Source organism: Paroedura picta, chromosome 18 (genome assembly GCF_049243985.1).
Source record: "Paroedura picta isolate Pp20150507F chromosome 18, Ppicta_v3.0, whole genome shotgun sequence".
Classification (NCBI taxonomy): domain Eukaryota; kingdom Metazoa; phylum Chordata; class Lepidosauria; order Squamata; family Gekkonidae; genus Paroedura; species Paroedura picta.
The window spans coordinates 13,827,334-13,847,257 of record NC_135386.1 but is presented as its reverse complement, the minus strand read 5'-3'; the positions used below and the strand labels follow the sequence as shown (position 1 = coordinate 13,847,257).

The window sequence follows — 19,924 nt, the reverse complement described above, 5'->3', positions numbered from 1 at the left end:
CCCCGAGAGGAGGGCTGTGGGGAACCGGAGGAGCACCTGAGCACGCTGCAAGGTTTGGGCAGCCCGCTGTGTGCAGAAGAACCGGAATCTCTTCCCCACAATCAAAACAAAGCCGGCTTGCTTCAGAAAGAGGAAGAGGAGGAGCCCTCCTGTGCTGTAAATACTGGAGTAATACCGGATACCAGTGACAGCGAGCTCGGCTCAGGGGCCAGGCTCGAGGGTACTGTGGATCTCCCGTGTGCCGGAGAGGAGCAAAAGGGAACTGGGATGAACTCCCCTGATCCGGGGCTGGGCAAAGGCGACCTGGGTGAAGAGAGTCATTTTCGCCAGGAAGTAGAAGCGGTCGAAGGAAGAACCATTGGACGGAGCTGTGAGCTGCCCACTTCCTGTGATGCAGGTATGGGGCAAACTGAATGCAAGAGCTGCACGGGGACTACGGACAGCTCTGCCGCGATCCAGCAGGGTGTGGAGGACAGAGAGAGGGACAGGAATCCCTGTGAATCGCAAGCTGCGGACGTAGCCACAGCCATGCGGACGGACCTCGCTGCAGCCTGCCATGCCGATGTCTGCAGAGATGGGGAGGATGTACTGGAGCAGCCAGGGGCCCCTCAAAACGACGGGGACTCAGGAATGGACACAAACGCTGGCCCCATTGGGTCTGGACGTTGCGGGCCAGTGGCTGCAGGCCTTCAGACCGATGGCCCAGCATTTCTGGAGGCTCCCAAGCTCCCAGCGGAGGAAGCGCAGAACTCGGCTCCAAGTCCGGAAACAGAAGCCGTGGCAATGAACGTCGCCCCCAAATGCGGCCGTCTTTTGGAGACAGATGCCAAGGAGCAGCCAGCGGCGATTAGGGATGCTGGGATGGCCGTCGCGGATTTGAGGACCGGTGTGCAGAACGAGAATCCGAGTGCCGATGTGGATGCCAGCAGGAATGACGGGGAGGCTGGTTGTGCCAGCAGCAATAGGGCAGAAGAGTCTCAGGGTAGCTGGCAAGGCGAGCAGATAACCTTCAAGAGAGCAGCTGCAGGAAGCGAAACTCCCGGCCGTGGCTCTGGAGGAAGTGCTGATCTGGCCAGCCTCCATCAGCACACACACAAAAAAGAGGAATCCGGTCGGTCTTTTGAATTGATGACCAGCCCTGCATTTGTACGTGAGCTAGTTCCAACCCGTCCGAGCCCCGCAGCGTCTTCCCCTCCCAAAGAAGAGCCCCCTAAAAGCCTAGAGCTCGAGCGGGACGGGCCTAGCCAAAGCCCGGACGCAATCCTGGCCGTGGCCTCTGCCTTGCTGGAGGAGGTGATCCTACAAGCTCAGCGGATCGTCGCTCAGGTTGTTGATGCCACAGCGGCCCCTGCTGGCCAGGAGGCATCTCCACGCCCAGAGGCCCCGGCCCTACCTTTGTGCAGCGAGGGCACGGAGCGTGTGCAGGATAATTTCATGGGCACACCCTCTGCTATTCATCATGAAGAACCTAAACAAAACCAGGAAGTTGCCGCAGAGGCAGCCACGCAGCTGACGGCAGACGCCGAACAGGGGAGCCCTCTGCCTGATGAGCTGCCAGCAGGGACGTGCCTGCCTGCGGACCCCCCCGGGAAAGGACAAGGACGACGGCTCTTCCTCGCAGCCGACTTCTAGCAAACTGGGGCAGGAGCTGCCTGGCGAGGAGGAGTGTTTTCCCCAGGCCCCGGCATTGGAGGCTCTTGCACAATCTCCTCCCCGTGATCCGAGCGAGGAGCTCCGACCGAGCCCTGGTAACACCGAGCCTGGATTAGAGGGGGGAACCTGCGGCCCGGAGGCGGATGAGAATGTAAAAGCGGGTGCCGCCGCGGGTGGCTTGCAAGGGCCTGCACTGCTGGAGGGCACCTCTGCGGGTGCCGATGGGGCTCCTTGTCCTCCTGTCCCCATGCTGAGCCAAGAGCCAGATCCCGGCCCCGACCTGAAGGCCAGCTCTCCACTTGGTGGAAGTTCCTTCTTCATAGACACCCCTCTGGTCATCGGTGAGCTCTCTCCACCGGCTGAGTTTCCTCGCACCGGGGAAGAGGTGGGGAATGTGTCCCCCAGGCTGTTGCTTCAGCCAATCGCCGAAGAGCCCCAGGGGGACTGTGACTCCGGCCCCGAAGGGGTCTTTGGGGCCTGCGAGGAGGTTCTTTGGCCTGAAACTGCCCCGCTAGAAGGGACGGCTCAGCCCATCGAGAGCAAAAAGGAGGCTGAGCAGGAATCCCACCTTCCGCCACTGTCAGCTTCGACCCCCGTGGAAAAAGCAGGGGCGAAAGACTCTGTCCAGGCTGGGAATGTTGCCTTTCTTGGCAAGATGGCAGGAAGCCCCAGTCAAGTGACGTTGCCACAGGATTCCTTGGGACCTGGAACTGGAAAGCCCATAGGAACTCCCCTTCTTGTGGAATCCGGGTCTGGTGAGCAGCACACAACGGATGCTGACCCCCTCTCTCATGGGGAAATGGATTTAAGTTCACACGCTGGTGGATTGATGGAGAAGACTGCAGACCTGGAGGAAGCAAGACCCTCTCCTGGTAGGGGTAAGTAAACGAGTTCTGTGCCAGACAGGCCTGCCTGCCTTCCTTCCTTCCTTCCTTCCTTCCTTCCTTCCTTCCTTCCTTCCTTCCTTCCTTCCTTCCTTCCTTCCTTCCTTCCTTCCTTCCTTCCTTCCCTCCCTCCCTTCCCCCTCCCTCCCTCCCTCCCTCCCTCCCTCCCTCCCTCCCTCCCTCTCTCTCTCTCTTTCTTTCTTTCTTTCTTTCTTTCTTTCTTTCTTTCTTTCTTTCTTTCTTTCTTTCTTTCTTTCTTTCTTTCTTTCTTTCTTTCTTTCTTTCTTTCTTTCTTTCTTTCTTTCTTTCTTTCTTTGGTTTTCTGGACCAATCAAGGGGGTATATGCTTTGCTTTGCTTCCCTAAGCAAATTCATGCAGGGTAAGTGTGCCAAGGGCCAAAACAAGGCCTCTTTGCCCAAGTGACAATTTGGGGACGTGTGGGATGTGTTGGGGAGACAGGAGCTTGCTTGTTGACCCCAGGCCAGGCTGAATTCTGGAGATTTTTGGTGGGGGTGGGATCACTTGGGGATGAAATTGGGGTCACTGTGAGTGGCAGGTAGTTGTGAGTGTCCTGCATAGTGCAGGGGTTTGGACTAGATGACCCCATAGTTCCCTTCCAGCTCTACGATTCTATGATTCTGGGCCTTGTTTATGGGCATTAGGCTGGCTCAGCGTGGTCGGCTCCAGCAGCCGCATATGTGAGACCGGCTCCTTGGAGAGGCTGACGCCATTTCCTTTTTAAAGCTGCATTCCCTCCCCCTTCCCCAACCGTGTCCATTCATTGGCCTCTTTGGAGGACGCTGAGCCAAGGGACATTGTAAACTCAGCGCTGTGGAAGAGGCTTAAGTTTCTAGAACGCTTGTTTTTGGTGGCTTTTGTCCTGCAACAGGTGCTCGGACCAGCTCATGAGTCAGCCGGGCTGCTTTCTCGGCCGCTCGCTTGGGACGGTGGAGAACACAGCCGGGCAGTGTCTAAACCTCCCCCCTACCCCCTCCCACCCGCACGCATCAGCTGCCCAAGTTCTAAAAGCGTCCTTCCAAAATGAGCCAGCCCGGTTCCAAAGCCGTGCTTTTAGGTCATTCACATGGAGAACGAGAAGGGGAGAGCTCTTCCCCCACCCGCCCCCTGTTTGCATTTCCAAAGTCCTAACGCTGAGCAGAGGGGCAACTTTCTCCGGAAAGAACTCAAAGCGCTTGCTGAGATCTGGGCCTTCCTCTCTGACTTGGCAAAACCGAGGGGTGGGGAGACGGGATTTCGGCTGCGGAGCTGAGCTGATGGGAGAGGACTTGACAGCATCAGGACGGACCGGTTGGACGCCTTTATTAAACCATTTTTTGCACCTCCTTCTGCCGGAGGTTGTCGAACGCATTATGATTACCTTTTAACATTATTATTTGAAAGGTTATGAGTGGGGGGGGGGGCGAAGGAGAGAGAGGAGGTTTCTTTCCAATCTAGCTGACCCTTAATGGTAGCTTGAGGCCGGCTTTGTACACTTTGTACGGGCCCCACCTGTTCAGACTGGCTATTAAAATGTAAACAGCAAATCTCAATCCCTTTCTCTCTCTCCCCTGCTGCTATTAAGTCTTTGGACCTCAGAGACATCGATGGTGTGGCAGGTTCTCCTCCCTTCCCCCATAATCTCGGGACAGCCCCTCTCCCTCTGCACACACCAGACTGGCAGCAAAATTTAAAACTTCGGGATGCTTTTTATGCGTGTGTGCACAAAAACCTGAGAGTCCCTCGTCCCACCCCCCCGCTGCCTGAACAGGGGAAAGAGGCAAGGGGGCTGACTTGTCTGAGTAATTGCTTGGGGTCTGACGGCCTTGTTTGCCTCTGTCCAGGCGCAGGATTGGAAAGGGCTCCACTCAGCCCGGACAGCTTGCTTGGCTGCGGTGGCTGGACTCGCCTCGAAATGAATCAGCATTTAACGAACTCCATTTTAGCTTTGTGCTATATTGTGGTTTGATATTTCAGTAGCCTGGGAGTGGCTGTCGGGCCTGTTGGTCCCCCACTGCTTCGCTGTGCTTTCTTTTAAAGATCAAGACTTCCACCCCACCCCACCCATTTCCCTGTGGGGGGTGGAGGAAGGTGCCACAGATGAACAGCAGCTGGTGACGGAAAGAAATGACGTCCCAGGGCTTTGGATGTAATTAAAATCTGGCTTGTCAGGCTGTGTGCAGAGATCAGTGAGAGGGTCACAGTGTCCCGGGTTTTGAAGCTCTGGCTCCTTTGAGGGACCCACGGATTGGGGGCTTTACCCACGTGGTAGGGCTGTATTGGAAGCAGAACAGAGAGGAAGAATTTCGGCGCAAAAGGACAGCTTCTTTGTGGGACGGTCGGTTACAAAGTGCAGGAAGCCGTGAGCGAAAACAGCCCGGCACAGAACCTGTAATTAGATGTACTTCCTGGAGAGTACCTGCCATACGTTTGATGCTGGAGCTAAAAACAGGGGGACGTTTTGAATCAGGTTTGGTTCCTTTGAATTGTGGGCTGCAAACCACAGGTGACTTTTGGGCTGCTACCGGTCAGAACACAGATGAGGCATGTTCGTTGCTAGAAAGGTCAGTTCGTGGGCGGGGGGACATGGGAGGTGGTCAGTAGCAGGTGTCCCTGGGGGGGGGGAGCAAGTGTGGTTTGCAGGCAAAAGACACCTGGAATGGAGGCAAAAGACAGCTGGAATGGAGACAGCTTTGCATTTATACATCGCTTTCCCTACTTGGAACGTTGCACGAGGGATATCTAGCCTGTATCGTTGTACTTGTAGTTTAAACCCATTACTGCGTGTCCTCTCCTCTGCAGCCAACGGAAACAGCATCCTGCCCTCCTCCAAGTGACAACCTTTCAAATACTTAAAGAGGCCTATCATGTCCCCTCTCAACCTCCTTTTCTCCAGGCTGAACATTCCCAAGTCCCTCAACCTATCTTCATAGGGCTTGGTCCTTTGGCCCCAGATCATCTTCGTCGCTCTCCTCTGTACCCTTTCAATTTTATCTACGTCCTTCTTGAAGTGAGGCCTCCAGAACTGCACACAGTACTCCAGGTGTGGTCTGACCAGTGCCGTATACAATGGGACTATGACATCTTGTGATTTTGATGTGATGCCCCTGTTGATACAGCTTAAAATGGCCTTTGAGAATATAATGTGGGAGATCTTCCACAACTACTTGACCACAAATACAATATCGTTGGTCCTTCGGTGTCTGGTTATACCAGCCTAACTGAACTGTCCTTTAGCAGGGTTGAGCAACTGCGGCCCTCCAGATGTTCATGAACTACAATTCCCATGAGCCCCTGCCAGCTTGCCTTGGGCTTGCCACAGCACTGATACAGCTGTTCTGACCGAGCAGTAATCTCAGGGCTCTCTCAGTCTCCCCTCCCTCACAGGGTGTCTGTTGTGGGGAGAGGAAGGGAAGGCAATTGGAAGCCGCTTTGAGACTCCTTCGGGTAGAGAAAAGCGGCATATAAGAACCAAGTCCTCCTCCTCCTCAGTTCTTTTTTCTTTTTTCGTCCTAGGAAAGGTGCTCTGTCCTCTTGATCACACCTGTTTCAATATAAATGGCAGGGCCTTTTGTAAAGGTGGAATAAATGGCATTTCCCCATCTTTTCCCACCTTTTGAAGTTTTGCTCATACCCCCCCCCCCCCCGGAAAAAAAACAAACCTGGTATGAGATCCGTGTGGCTTCTGTGTGTGTCTTTGTGGTCAGCACCTCTTGCCAAGCACGTTTGGGTTGTTTGTTCTGAGCTAGAGCCGAGGGTGTCCTTGTATGCCAAGGCATGCTTTGTGCCTCCCCCCCCCCCCCAAGTTTTGTGTCTGCAAAGGAGCAACCGCTGGGCGGCAAAAACAAACACAGAACCCTCTTCTGGCAGCTCTTTTGCCACACGAGAGAGGATTTGTGGTCACCTCCAGTCCTTCTGTGAAGCCTTTGCAACTGTTGCTTTGCCTGACAACATTTTGGGCGGTGCAATGGGAAACAGGCTTCTTGGGGTTACCAACCTCCAGGTGTGGTCTGCGATCTCACTGTGCCTAGTAACCTGCCGATGCTCTTCTTTAGAGGTCTGTCCTTCTCTCCATTTCTTGAACATTTCCTTTTTCTTCCTTAACTCCTCCTGAAGTTCTCTGTTTATCCAAATAGGCTTCTTGGATCCCTTACCATGTTTGCGTCTTGCTGGAATAGTCATGGCTTGACCGTGCAATAGCTCTTGTTTAAGGAGAGACTTGCTCCTTTCACTTCCAGCATTCTGGTCCAAGGGATGACTCCCATCATGTCTCTGAGTTTATTAAAGTCCCCGCTACAAATGTTTAACATGTACATCTGGCTATGAACTTCCTTGGACCCCCATCTCAAAAGGAATGCTAGGAGGACATGGTCATTTCCCCTGGTCTTTCACCCCATCCAACACGTCCTACCTGTTGGTCAACCTGTTGGTGAGCCGGGTTTGATTCCCCACTCCTCCACATACAGCCAGCTGAGTGACCTTGGGCTCGTCACAGTCCTGATAAAGCTATTTTGACCAAGCAATAATATCAGGGCTCTCTCAGCCTCAGGGAAGGTGACTGTAAGCCACTTTGAGACTCCTTCAGGTAGAGAAAAGTGGCATGTAAGAACCAACTCTTCTTCTTCTTCAGTAATCTCATGGCTCTCTCAGCCTCGCCCACCTCACAGGGTGTCTGTTGTGGGGAGAGGAAAGGGAAGGTGACTGTAAGCCACTTTGAGACTCCTTCAGGTAGAGAAAAGTGGCATGTAAGAACCAACTCTTCTTCTTCAGTAATATTAGGGCTCTCTCAGCCTCACCCACCTCACAGGGTATCCATTGTGGGGAGAGGAAAGGGAAGGCAACTGTAAGCCGCTTTGAGACTCCTTTGGGTACAGAAAAGTGGCATCTAAGAACCAACTCTTCTTCTTCTTCAGTAATCTCATGGTTCTCTCAGCCTCACCCACCTCACAGGGTGTCTGTTGTGGGGAGAGGAAAGGGAAGGTGACTGAAAGCCACTTTGAAGCTCCTTCAGGTAGAGAAAAGCGGCATGTAAGAACCAACTCTTCTTCTTCTTCAGTAATCTCATGGCTCTCTCAGCCTCACCCACCTCACAGGGTGTCTGTTGTGGGGAGAGGAAAGGGAAGGTGACTGTAAGCCACTTTGAGACTCCTTCAGGTAGAGAAAAGCGGCATGTAAGAACCAACTCTTCTTCTTCTACTATGAAGTAATTAAATCAGAGGTATTAGTGTTCTTGGTTAAAACAATTCTCCATGTAAAATTCATGTTGAGGGTCATAAAAGGCACAGTAAAAGGTCATGTGAACTAAGGACTCGCTAAACCCCCATGGAGATAGTCTACCTTCAGGGGTCATCCCTTGAAATCTTCCTTCCAGGAGTACAGATGGCATTACATTAAACTTTGCTGGTGGAATGACTCTACAGAGATTTGGGTTAGTTAGGATGCTGATGTACGGGGCCATTTAGCTCGGATGGGGGAGGATGCCGAAGGTCAAAGGAGAGCATGTTTTATAAGCATCAATAATTTGTGGTATTCTGGGGACAATTTTTGGAACCTAATTAAGCATGTATACTCAAAGCAAGAGGCAAGAATCTTGGTTAATGGAATGTTAACTAAAGACCCTATCCAAATTGGGAAGGGAACCAGACAAGGATGTCCGCTATCCCCCCTACTATTTAACCTGGTATTGGAGTCACTAGCTAGTAAAATTTGAGCAAACGCAAAGCTCTCGGGACTTACGATTGCGGGAGAAGAATTTAAATTTAAAAGCTATGCTGATGATGTTGTTTGTGTATTAACTAATCCAAGCACCACCTTAGAATTGTTGTTCGAAGAGATAAACACTTTTGGGAAACACTCTGGATACAAGATAAATCTCTCTAAAACCAAGGTTATGCTACTTGGCATGTCAGACTTGAATATAGAGATAATCAAAAGGGCACTAAGGTGTGAGATTAACCCTAAAAAGGTCAAATATCTAGGAGTCCAAATTGGAAATCGCTCTGATACCTTGTTTGCTAACAACTACGGGGAGCTCTGGTCACAAATCCAACAGGACATTAAGAAGTGGAACAGCTTGAACCTTTCGTGGTCAGCAAGAATGGCCAAAGTAAAAATGTCAATATTACCAAAATTTAACTTCCTCTTTCAAACTCTGCCAATAGATATTAACGACTCTGTGGTAAATAAATGGCAGTCTGAAATAAATAAGTTCATTTGGAACTATAAGAGGCCAAGAATTGCCTTTAAAATCCTACAAGATGACAAGAAGAGAGGGGGACAGGGCGTCCCAAATCTAAAATTATACCTACATGCGGCAACACTGACAGCAGTGGCAGACTGGATAATTGATCCAATGACAAGAGATTTGGTGCTGGAAAAGGTAGATAGTAAGCAAAGCCTCCATGAAATGCTCTGGCCCTCTTTGAAAACAAAAGGAAAGGAAAAACCTAAGGTCAACTTCTGGACAAGATCCCTTCTAAAGATCTGGAATAAATACAAAACAAGACTTTGCTCCTCATCATATATACTGAAATCGCCAATAGAGGCGTATTTTTCCAGACAGCAGCAAAAAAGAATAACATGCCCAATGTACAAGGATTTGTTAACGAGAACAGGTGAGCTCAAGAGTCTGCAAGAATTAAACAAAGAAGGATATGAGCTACGATGGATGGAGTATAACCAACTGAAAGTTAGATTAAAAACAGACTTTGAGATTCGAGTGGACAAAAACTCGCCTCTTAGTGATTTTGAAAACATGTTATTGCTCAAAAAACCACACCTACAGGGCCAGATCTATAAACTTCTTTTGAAATATGAGACTGAGTTAGAACAAGTAAAGAATTGTATGATTAAATGGATGCAAAACCTGGGCTCCATAATTGATATGGAGGAATGGGAATGAGTTTGGATCAAAATTCCTAAACAAACCAACTGCCAAATTTTAAGGGAAAACTGGTATAAGATGTTTTATAGATGGTATATTACTCCAAAGGTCATTGCAAAAATCTCAGATAGGTTTGATAATAAATGTTGGAAATGTCATAAAGCAGTAGGTTCTTTTTATCACATGTGGTGGAATTGTGAGAAAGCAAAAAAGTATTGGGTTAAAATACATATGGTGTTACAGGAAATATTTAAAATGCGATACCCAATGAAGCCTGAATCTATGTTGCTAAGCTTCCACCCAAGTGCTTTACCAACTTCCTCTAGAATCCTCTTCTTCCATGCAACTACGGCGGCACGGTTGGTGTGGGCGAAGCACTGGAAGACGACTGAGACTCCAACTATTTCTACATGGCTTGATAAATTAGCGGACTTAGCAAAAATGGCAAGACTCACTAACATGGTTAAGAAGAGATCTCCGGAAGAATATGATGAGCAGTGGAGTGATTATTTGGACTTTCTTAAGAAAGACAGCAGTAACTGTTAGATTAGGACCAATATGTAATGGGAACTGACTATATATCTCTTGAGATAATATCAGACTACATTAAGTATGATATACGTGTATTGATGATACTTATCAGCTGGTCGCTTTTTTGTTTTTTATTTTTCTGTAAATGCTTTTTATAAGAACAAATAACAATTAAAAAATTGATTAAAAAAACAATTTGTGGTATTCTAGTTTGATTAGCCTTTTTTAAATACAGGGATGAGCACACTATCCTTAACACGCCCGCGGCGCCGCGGACTAAATAATGCACTAAGGGCTTGGTGGGAGGTGTTAGGGCAGGCTTTGTCCGTGATGAGGAAGGGGCCTGATTGGCCCCTTCCTCTGGACAGACCATCGGCCAGGCCAATCGGCAGGCGAGAAGCACGAAGCGAAACACCTGCTGATTGGCCTGGCCGATTCCTGCCCTGCTGACAAGGAAGCAACTGCGAGCCACGCGGAGCGCGCTCGCAGTTGCTCCCTTGCCGGCGGGCCTGACACGGCAGGAGGCGTGAAGTGCCTCCGACGTGTCAGGCCTCCGGCAACGGAGCCCCTAGCAGCTCTGCGCGGCTGCCGGGGGCTCCCTGCCCGGCGCCCTGACGTGGGGAGAGGCGCAAAGCGCCTCTCGCCGTGTCAGGCCGCCGGCCGAGGGAGCCCCCCGGCAGCGGCGCGGAGCGCGACTGCCGGGGGCTCCCTTGCCTAGCGCCCGCGGTTTTTTAATTACAGCGGGCTTGATTACTAGTATTATTATATCATCCTAGCAAACAAATAATCATCAGGTTACAGTAGATGAGCAATTGGGATGTGAGTGTCCTGCATAGTGCAGAGGGTTGGACTAGATGACCCAGGAGGTCCCTTCCAACTCTATGATTCTATGATTCCAGGTTAGACAGGAGAGATGGTCCAAATGGAGAGTCCTCACCTTCTGAGTGAGGCTGGATAAATAATAAAACAGCAGAAACTTAAAGAGATCTTCTTGGAAGAGGCATCCGTTTGGTTGCCAGGCAGAGGACTTTCCGCAATCCGAGCTGTCGCAACAAGGTGTTGGCTCATTGCCAGAGCACCTGCCTTGCACGTACAAGGTCCCAGGTTCGTTTGCCAACATCCCCAGGTGAAAGGCCTCAGGGTCCATGAACGTTGGAGAGCAAGGGTCCGCCACAGGCTAAGATGACTTTATGCATTCTATGAGGCCCCCATCTTTGATATTGAATCATGTATTTTTGAAAAATAATTTGTCCCGGATCCAAAGCAGCTTACAAACATTAAATGCAGACAAAAAACACACATCAGCATTAGATAGAGAGATAAAGAGAGAGAGAGAGAGAGAGAGAGAGAGAGAGAGAGAGATCGTAATCTAGCTTGATTAGGCTTTTTAAAACCGAGATCTGCACACTATTATTATTATTATTATTATTATTATTATTATTATTATTATTATTATTATTATTATTATTATTATTATTATTATTATTATTATTTCGCTAAGATTTATATGTACTATTTTTATATGTATTATTGTATCATCCTAGCAAGCAAATAATCAGCAGGCTGGGCAGGAGAGATAGCCCAAGTGCTTGGTAAAATATTGCTCTTGTACAAAGTCATTGTTAAAACCATAGGTTTTTAATTAATTAAAAATTAATTAAATCATAGGTTTTATTTAATTGGTGGCACTTGTCAACACACACACATCCTTTGCTGGAATTAATTTAAACTGATGCTAAGTAAACTTTTAAAGCATCAAATTAGCACTACTCTCTTATCGGTTCAATCTTATCTAAATACAGCCTGCGATTAGTTTTGTTGAATTGTGCTGTCCCTTTCTTGTCAAGTGCTTGTTAACTGCGTGTGTGTTTGAGATCATTTGCCTTAACCTGGGCAACCCCAGGAAGGGAGCATGAACTTTGCCCATATCTCAAACGACCATCTCTCTACTTTAGGACAGAGCTGTCCCTGCTGATAACTCAACAGTAGTATTTAACTAGTTGATCATTGTGTACGGCTGAAAATTAGGATATGTCAGCAGCTGGAAAAAATAGATAACTTCTTCTGATCATAGAATCATAGAGTTGGAAGGGACCTCATGGGTCATCTAGTCCAACGCCCCGCACTATGCAGGACACTCACATCCCAATCACTTATCTACTGTAACTTGCCCCCCCTTTCCCTTCACAGAATCAGCCTCTCCATCAGATGGCTCTCCAGCCTCTGTTGAAAAATCTCCAAAGATGGAGAACCCACCACCTCCTGAGGAAGCCTGTTCCACTGAGAAACGGCTCAAACTATCAGGAACTTCTTCCGGATGTTTAGATGGAATGTATGAACACTAGAGCTATCATTTTGCAGGCACTAGATCCAAATTTCAGTCCCCAAGCTCTCCAGTTTCGAGGACTGGGTAATTGGTGATGTGAAATATGTTGACCAAAGGCATTGTAGATCTGCTGCCAGTCACAGTAAGCTGCGCTGAACTTGCTAGGTCACTGGTATAAAGTGGTTTCCTGTATTCTTTCCAAAATTCCCTTTCTGTGACTCCACTATGGAAGCAAAGCCAGTGGCTTGGAGATAGCCTTGGAATGCTTGACCACTGATTATCCTGCTTTGCACCCTGTGGACTTCTTTAGGCCCTCTGGGGTCTGATACATGTCTTCAGAGAAGTTGCAGCTCTGATTTCCTCATGCGGAAGCAAAAAACACACACCGTTCTGTGATCTTTGAAAGATTTATTCTTTCTTCCTGCAACAGGCTAACTTAAATACTCCACTGGAATTTGTATCCATGGGAGAATCCTTGCTCAGGTTGCCTTATTCCATCAGACTAGTGCAGAATTGTGCAAATTTTAAGTGGTCTTTTAACTTTCACATACCACAAAACCAGGAAATATGGTAGTGCCTACCTCACTATCACTAAACATTATAAAGTTGAAGTTGCGTGAAGACAACTTGCTCCTTACGTGATTGGCCCTCTGTGGGAGTGTGCCAAGAGGGAGGGAGGACTCTTCCAATGAGAGCCAATCATGGGGCTTATCTGTCCTCTTCTTCCTTTGATCTGCTGCTTGCCAGGTGGAAGAGGTGCTGGCCTCTCTGGAAGGCCCTCATGCTGGTAAAGTGCCCCATCCTCAACCTCTTCCCACCCTCCATCTCCCCCAGGCAAGGGAGGGAAGCCAGCTGCACTGCTTCCTTTGCCTCCTGTGTGGGTCTCAGGTTTCAGCTCTCTGCTGGAAGGAAATGCAGACAAGCTGGCAGAGAGAATCAGTGTTTCAAAAACAAAATGCCAAGGGACAGACAGAATGCAATGACTGTCTTAGCCCAGACTACTGAGTCAAGGGCTTGTTCAGGCAGTCCAAGGGCATCAGCAGAAGGAGCAGTTCACTACTCAGGTCTCCCAGCCTCAAGTTAATATAGGTTGTCAGCAGCCTTGCAGTCCTCACTCTGATGACTCACAGTCTTCTGCAGTCAGCAACTGTCTTGCTAAAATGGTGTGGTGTATTTTAGACTAGAGCTCTTTTCCAGCACATAGCTGGCATTGCTTAATTGGCTCAGATGAGCCAGGTGGGCTGACAAGGCAAGGAGCTGTAGCTGGAAGTTGGGCAGAGGAATGAGGAGCTCCTGCAACAACTTTGAAAGCTTAATCCTTGTTTGTCTGTAGCTCTATTCCCTCCTGCTGGCTAGAGTTCTCTGCCTGTTGAGCATCCAGCTGGGCTAAGTTTTCATCCAGCTGAGGCTTGGGAGAAGCCAGGAGCTCCCAACAAGGTTTTTCCTCTGAAGAGTCATCTTCAACAAGACCTGAGCTCCCTGAGCCTTCGGGGAGGGCGGCATATAAATCTAAATAAATAAATAAATAAATAAATAAACACCTTCCCATAGCCCTGCAGCTGACCATCAGAGTGCTCTTTGTTTTCCCTCATCCTCCCTTTCCTCAGGGGCCTGGGGGGATCCAGCAGCCTTCCCCACCCAGCCTGGCCCTTTTGAGATGTGGGGGGATGAGAAGGAGACAGCCCCCCCCCCACAGCCTTATCTGTCCAGCCTGTCCTTTGGGAGATGAGGGATGGGAAGGATGCAACCCCCCATAACCTTCCCTGCCTGGCCTAGCCATTGGAAGATGTGGTGGGCAGGAAGGTAGCAGTCCATCTCTCTATGACCATTCTGGCCTGGCTTTTGGAAGATGTGGGGTTTGATGGGAAGGTGAGGACAGTGGTTTGGGGGTGAGGGTGCTCCTCCAGTGCTCCTCCAAAGTAGCTGTTTTCTCCAGAAAACCAGAAAACTCAGCAGAACCTACCTCGCAGGACTGTTGTGGGGATTGAATGGAGAAAGGCGAGCCACTTTGGGTCTCTGTTAGGGAAAAAAGGTTAAGAATTGACGAATAAAGGAATAGTTGTTGTTGGGTGTGTTTTTTTACTGCACTTCCAATCTGATGAAGATTTCTGGTGAATGTGAAACATACTGTCTTGTGGTGTTTTGGCAGTCATAACAAAAGGTATCATGTGACTTTTGCTCATGGATGGGAAACACAGGAGTTCCCACATTCTAGTAAGGCCACAGGTTGGGGCAGTTTGCATCTTACCTGGAATCTCCTTGTCATCCCCTGGCGTTTCTCTACTTTTCTTCTGGAGGGAAGAAAACGAGGATGTCATAAAAATAAAACAAACCAGCTGTGTTGCGGGGATTGATCCCAGCTGTATGTTGAGGCAGGGGGGAGTGGGGAAAGCTTGTCGGATTACTGGCGGACAAAAAAATCCACCCCGTTTTGATGGACAAAGATGCCTCAGCAACATCAGGCAGGAGGCAAAATTTGTTCACCACCACATGACTGTTTCTCCTCCTGTTTCTGCAGACTCTCCGGAGGTGAAAGCTGAAGAGGAGATGGATTTGTTGCGAGGCCTGGCAGAGAACGCCACTTCGGAAGCCACTGTAAGTTCTTCCCGACTATTTTTCATGGTTTTTGAAAGGCATGTGACTCGCTGAGGTCATGGATGTCTTCCTCCTTTGTTAGGAGGGGGGAAAACTTCTGTTTTTGTTCTCTTCTCTCGTTCCTGATGCTCCTTTCTCAAAGCAAGCCCCCTTGGGCTCCAGGCTGGTTAATTCACTGCTGTATGGGAGCAGAGCTTCTAACAGAGATCCGGGTGCCCCGACCACATGAGCAGGACTGAAAATGAGCATTTCCCAACAGAGGTCAATGGAAAATGGCCAGAGTCGGCCCCGACTTGACTCACAGTCAAGCTCTTACTGTGCAACATAACAAGTTATTTCCATAGGTTTTCATTTCCTTTGCAAAGTCCATCGGGGATCGGCGGCTGGTAGCTTAAAGGCTCCTTCTGGCCTGCCCGATCTGCCTCTCTGGTTCAAGGGATAGGTGTGTGGTCGGAGGGGTCTCTCCGTTACGGACTCAGCCCTTGGGTTTGTAGATCATACCTGGAGGAAGCGTGAGGTCTTGTTGCATTCAGATCCGCGGGTGATACCAGAGTTTATCTCTGACATTCTTTGAGGAAGTTCTGGAATGGTGCCAGGCTCGTGTTACCTCAGTGAGGCATCTGGCATCTATGCCAGTGTGGTGTGTGGTGAGACTAAGATCCCGAAGACCCTGCTCTGCCATGGAGGCTCACTTAAGTCAACCTCACAGGGTCGTTGTGAGGATCAAAAAGGAGGCGAGGAGAATGGCGGGGGCCGCCTTGCATCCCCGTTGGGAGAAAGGACTGAGGGAATAAATGAAGCAGGCAAATAAATTGTCGATTCTTGTCGAGTCATTTGCAGGGCAGCAAAAGGAGCTGTACTGATTTAAGGGCGGGGACCAATTCTGTACCTGCAAGTAAGATCATTGGCCCCTCTAGCTCGCTCTTGTGATGGGCAGCTGCTCTCTAGAATCCAAGGAAGATGCTTTTGAATAGCAGAAATCCTTTAACTGAAGTGTCCAGGGATTGTGCATTTGAAGCAGGTCCTCTCTTCTGCGTTGTAGTCATTCTGATTGCATGTTCAGTTCTGCTGCAAAGGATTCTGGGTGCTGTTAGCAGGCTGTCTTCCTATCTGCCTCTCCCCCCTTTAAGTGACTCTCAGCTGCCTTTGTGCCGCACGATCACTGCAGGGTTTTTTTTCATTTCCTTTGTAAATTAATCATCGTCTCGTTTTCCTGCATACCTGCGGGGTTGCCCTAACGAACCTGCCACTGTTTTGCTGCTCTTGTGATTATCAGCAGCACCCAGCCAGTTTCCAGTCATAGCAGGGGGCCGTGGCCCCTGCCAGCACCTTCCCTCTTGCCTGCCCAGTGTTTTTAGGAAGGGGAGGGGCCAGGTCAGTATTTTTGCCCAGCAAGGCTTCCCACTGGCCACTGCTGGTTTGATGGGCAGTGCAGGGTTTCTAAAATGTTGCTTTTTAAAGTTCACCCAGCTGGCTGCATGTGGAGGAGGAGCAGGGAATCAAACTCCGCTCACCAGATTAGAAGCTGCCGCTCTTAACCACTACTCCACACAGGGACAGCGTAGTTCAGCCGTGGAATGGGCTGCCTGAGGAGGTGGGGAGCTCCCCCTCATTTGTGGTATTTAAGCAGCAGTTGGACAGATGTTTATCCTGGATGCTTTAGACTGATCCTGCATTGAGCAGGGGATTGGACTACATGGCCTGGATGGTCTCTCCTCTCCTCTCCTCTCCTCTCCTCTCCTCTCCTCTCCTCTCCTCTCCTCTCCTCTCCTCTCCTCTCCTCTCCTCTCCTCTCCTCTCCTCTCCTCTCCTCTCCTCTCCTCTCCTCTCCTCTCCTCTCCTCTCCTCTCCTCTCCTCTCCTCTCCTCTCCTCTCCTCTCCTCTGCTCTGCTCTGCTCTGCTCTCCTCTCCTTTCCTCTCCTCTCCTCTCCTCTCCTCTCCTCTCCTCTCCTCTCCTCTCCTCTCCTCTCCTCTCCTCTCCTCTCCTCTCCTCTCCTCTCCTCTCCTACACCATGCTGACCTTGACAGGTCCCTGTTTTGACTTGGGGCAAGGTAGCTTAATGTGTTTACATGAGCTAACCCTGAGGATTGTTTACTAACCTACCTTCTGGCCAATATTCATGATCTCTTCTTTATTGGGACACTGAGCCTGTCGAAGTGCTCCCTCCTTGTGATTACGGGTAACACCTGTGACTAATCCTTGGGTGTTTGCCACACCTATAAAGGCCGTCAGTGGGAGAACTCCTGCGGAACACGCCCCACGTTTAATTTTGTCTTTCAGGCAGCCTGATAGGAAGCCGGGGCTGAATTGTATTTGTTCAAGTTCGCCTTGGAAAAGAAGGGGAAATGCTGCGCTTGCAGAATGAACTGCAAGATTGCTCTTCTCCTGCTTTCTCTGCTGGGGGAAGCGAGCGGGTGCCAATTATTTTCTCTTCCTTCCCCCCCCCCCTGCACTCCTTTCTAATCTGACTATCCTGGCATGGGATTTAGGAGTGCCAAAGCGAACAGAAAGTTTGCCGCAGGAGGGATGACCGCGGTTTCCTGTTGCTAAGTTTGATGGAAACAAAATATAGAAACGGCCGTGTATTCCAGCCACTTAAAATGTACTGAAGCTTTTTAAGAAACCCTCCTACGCACTCGGCTGTATAATTGACCCCAAGCGGGTAAAGAAACCCCATAAATGACCTCCTATTGAAGTTTCCCTAAGAGGCAGAGGCAGCACAGGCCGTCCAAGGTACTGAAGGGTCTAAACCAGGGGGAGTCAAACTGCGGCCCTCCAGATGTCCATGGACTACAATTCCCATGAGCCCCTGCCAGCATTCGCTGGCAGGGGCTCATGGGAATTGTAGTCCATGGGCATCTGGAGGGCCGCAGTTTGACTATCCCTGGTCTAAACAATCCCAACAAGGTGAAAACTCCCACAGCCACACCCGCTGCCTCATGCGGATGCTGAGTTGTTCCATCCTGAGAACATCTTCCTCAGAGGAAGCATTTCTGAATAGACCTGCACGGGGGTGTCCTTGTGGCCGTTGCAGGCATGCCACGGCCATTTCAAAGCGGTTTCAACAAGGGCCCGATCCTGACTTGGTCTGCAATGCAGCAGCTGCAGCTCTCTTGACTCCCCCCCCGCCCCAAATGCTGGAGGATTGGGGGGAGGGGTGGGTTTGGTTGTGATAGGGCTCTTGTGGCATTTTTAAGTCACTTTAACAGGGGACCATTTCCTGTGTAGCTGCCACTTGGATGCTACCTGCGGGGATGTCCAAATTGTGGCTTTCCAGATGTCCATGGACTACAATTCCCATGAGCCCCTGCCAACTTGGGAATCATAGTGCATAGACATCTGGAGGGCCCAAGATTAGCTACCCATACATGCTACCTAGTTTTGCCCCAGGCTAGGAGTCATAAATTGTTCGGTTGTGTTTTCTAACTGGGGCCCTTCAGGACATTCTGAGTTGTAGAAAATGCATATGAGGGCCTGCCAACCTCCAGCTGGAGCCTGGAGTTCTGCCAAAATTATAAGTGATCTCCAGACCACAAAGGTCAGATCCCTCGGTGAACTTCATAGCATTACGTCCCTGATTCCCATCTCTGCCCTCCATAGGCACTGGCCCCAGATCTCCAGGAATCTCTCAAGTCAGGGTTGGCAACTGCATTCCACAGGAATTATCCCTGGAGGAATCATTCTACACCTTTGTTCTGTGAATGTCAATCTTTCATATGCTTCCATTTTTAAAAATTACATTATGCTGCTGTTGGTTGTCTGTCGGACCCAATACTCAGTGAGTAAAGGGTTTTAAAAGTTGCTCGCATAGATTGAGACAGAGAGCTTGTCTAGTGACAACTGCTGACCTGGAAGGATGTTCTTTAGCGTCTCTCCGTCCTTCTTTGGTTTCACTCCGCAAGTTTAGGCTTTTCTTGGTTGGTTTCGATCACAGATGCTTTTGCCAGCTTTGCTCGTGGTGAATTAGCTGTGTGGTTTGTTGGCTGGTTTGTTCCAGTTCTTATCAGAACCTCATTTCTAATATTAGTCCGAAACAAAGCTGACGGGTGCTGTGAACTTTTGGACACCATGTTTCGAGTACTGGTGTGTTCCATCATTTCCCTTGTCCTCTTCCGTTATCTTCTGCTTCATAGCAGGGGAGAAAAAGTTTTTAGTCACTCTTGCTCCTGAGTTACTTCTCCATGTCCTTGCCTACCTGGTGCATAACAACTGACATATAAAAAGTAGTTATTATTCATCAGACACCCCAATGTAATTTTCTGAGGATTTCAGATTTTTCTGCAAACTTGAGAGATCCCCCAAGTTTGCAGAAGTTTCTGCCTTCTTTCTATGTGGCCCCAAACTGTGGAATTAGATATCCGCAGAAGGGGGCCGCACATGGCAGTACATGCACATCTCACTTTTTGGACCAGAAGAGGCCTAGAAGACGTTCGCTCCTCCATTTGTTTCCACAGCAGACGCCCCACAAAGCAGGTTAGGCTGAGAGTGACCGCACTGGGCTGCCTCCTCTTGTTTGAGTCGGGGCAGGTTACATGGGGGAGCATTTGGCCATTGTGCCTCATCTGCCCCAGATTGTTGGTTCCACATGGCAGCCAGGGCTGCAAGATTTTGCTGTGCTGCATGGTATTGGTGACCCTTTTAGTTGTTAAGTATGTGGTATTGGATGAGTTCAAATCCCCTGGTCCAGATGAAATGCACCCGAGAGTACTCAAAGAACTTTCCAGAGAACTTGCACAACCCTTGTCCATCATCTTCGGAACCTCTTTAAGGACTGGAGATGTCCCGGAGGACTGGAAAAGAGCAAACGTTATTCCGATCTTCAAAAAAGGGAGGAAGGATGACCCGGGAAACTACAGACCAGTGAGTCTGACCTCTGTTCTGGGGAAGATAATGGAGCAGATATTAAAGGGAGCGATCTGCAAACATCTGGAGGACAATTTGGTGATCCAAGGAAGTCAGCATGGATTTGTCTCCAACAGGTCCTGCCAGACCAACCTAGTTTCCTTTTTTGACCAAGTAACAGGTTTGCTGGATCGGGGAAATTCGGTTGATG

The 19,924-nt window shown here is 49.4% G+C and overlaps 1 protein-coding gene across 3 annotated transcripts in view; it reads left to right on the top strand.

Annotated features, from left to right (window-relative positions):
* Nucleotides 1-1,316: 1,316 nt before the first annotated feature.
* Nucleotides 1,317-19,924, top strand: part of AKAP13 (A-kinase anchoring protein 13) — a 117,186-nt gene continuing 98,578 nt past the window's right edge. For all 3 annotated transcript variants that reach the window (XM_077317444.1, XM_077317443.1, XM_077317441.1), the window contains exons 1-2: nucleotides 1,317-2,531; nucleotides 14,794-14,870. In XM_077317444.1, the coding sequence (XP_077173559.1) occupies nucleotides 1,547-2,531; nucleotides 14,794-14,870 (1,062 nt within the window). In that variant the 5' untranslated portion in view covers nucleotides 1,317-1,546. The remainder of the gene's footprint in view (nucleotides 2,532-14,793; nucleotides 14,871-19,924) is intronic.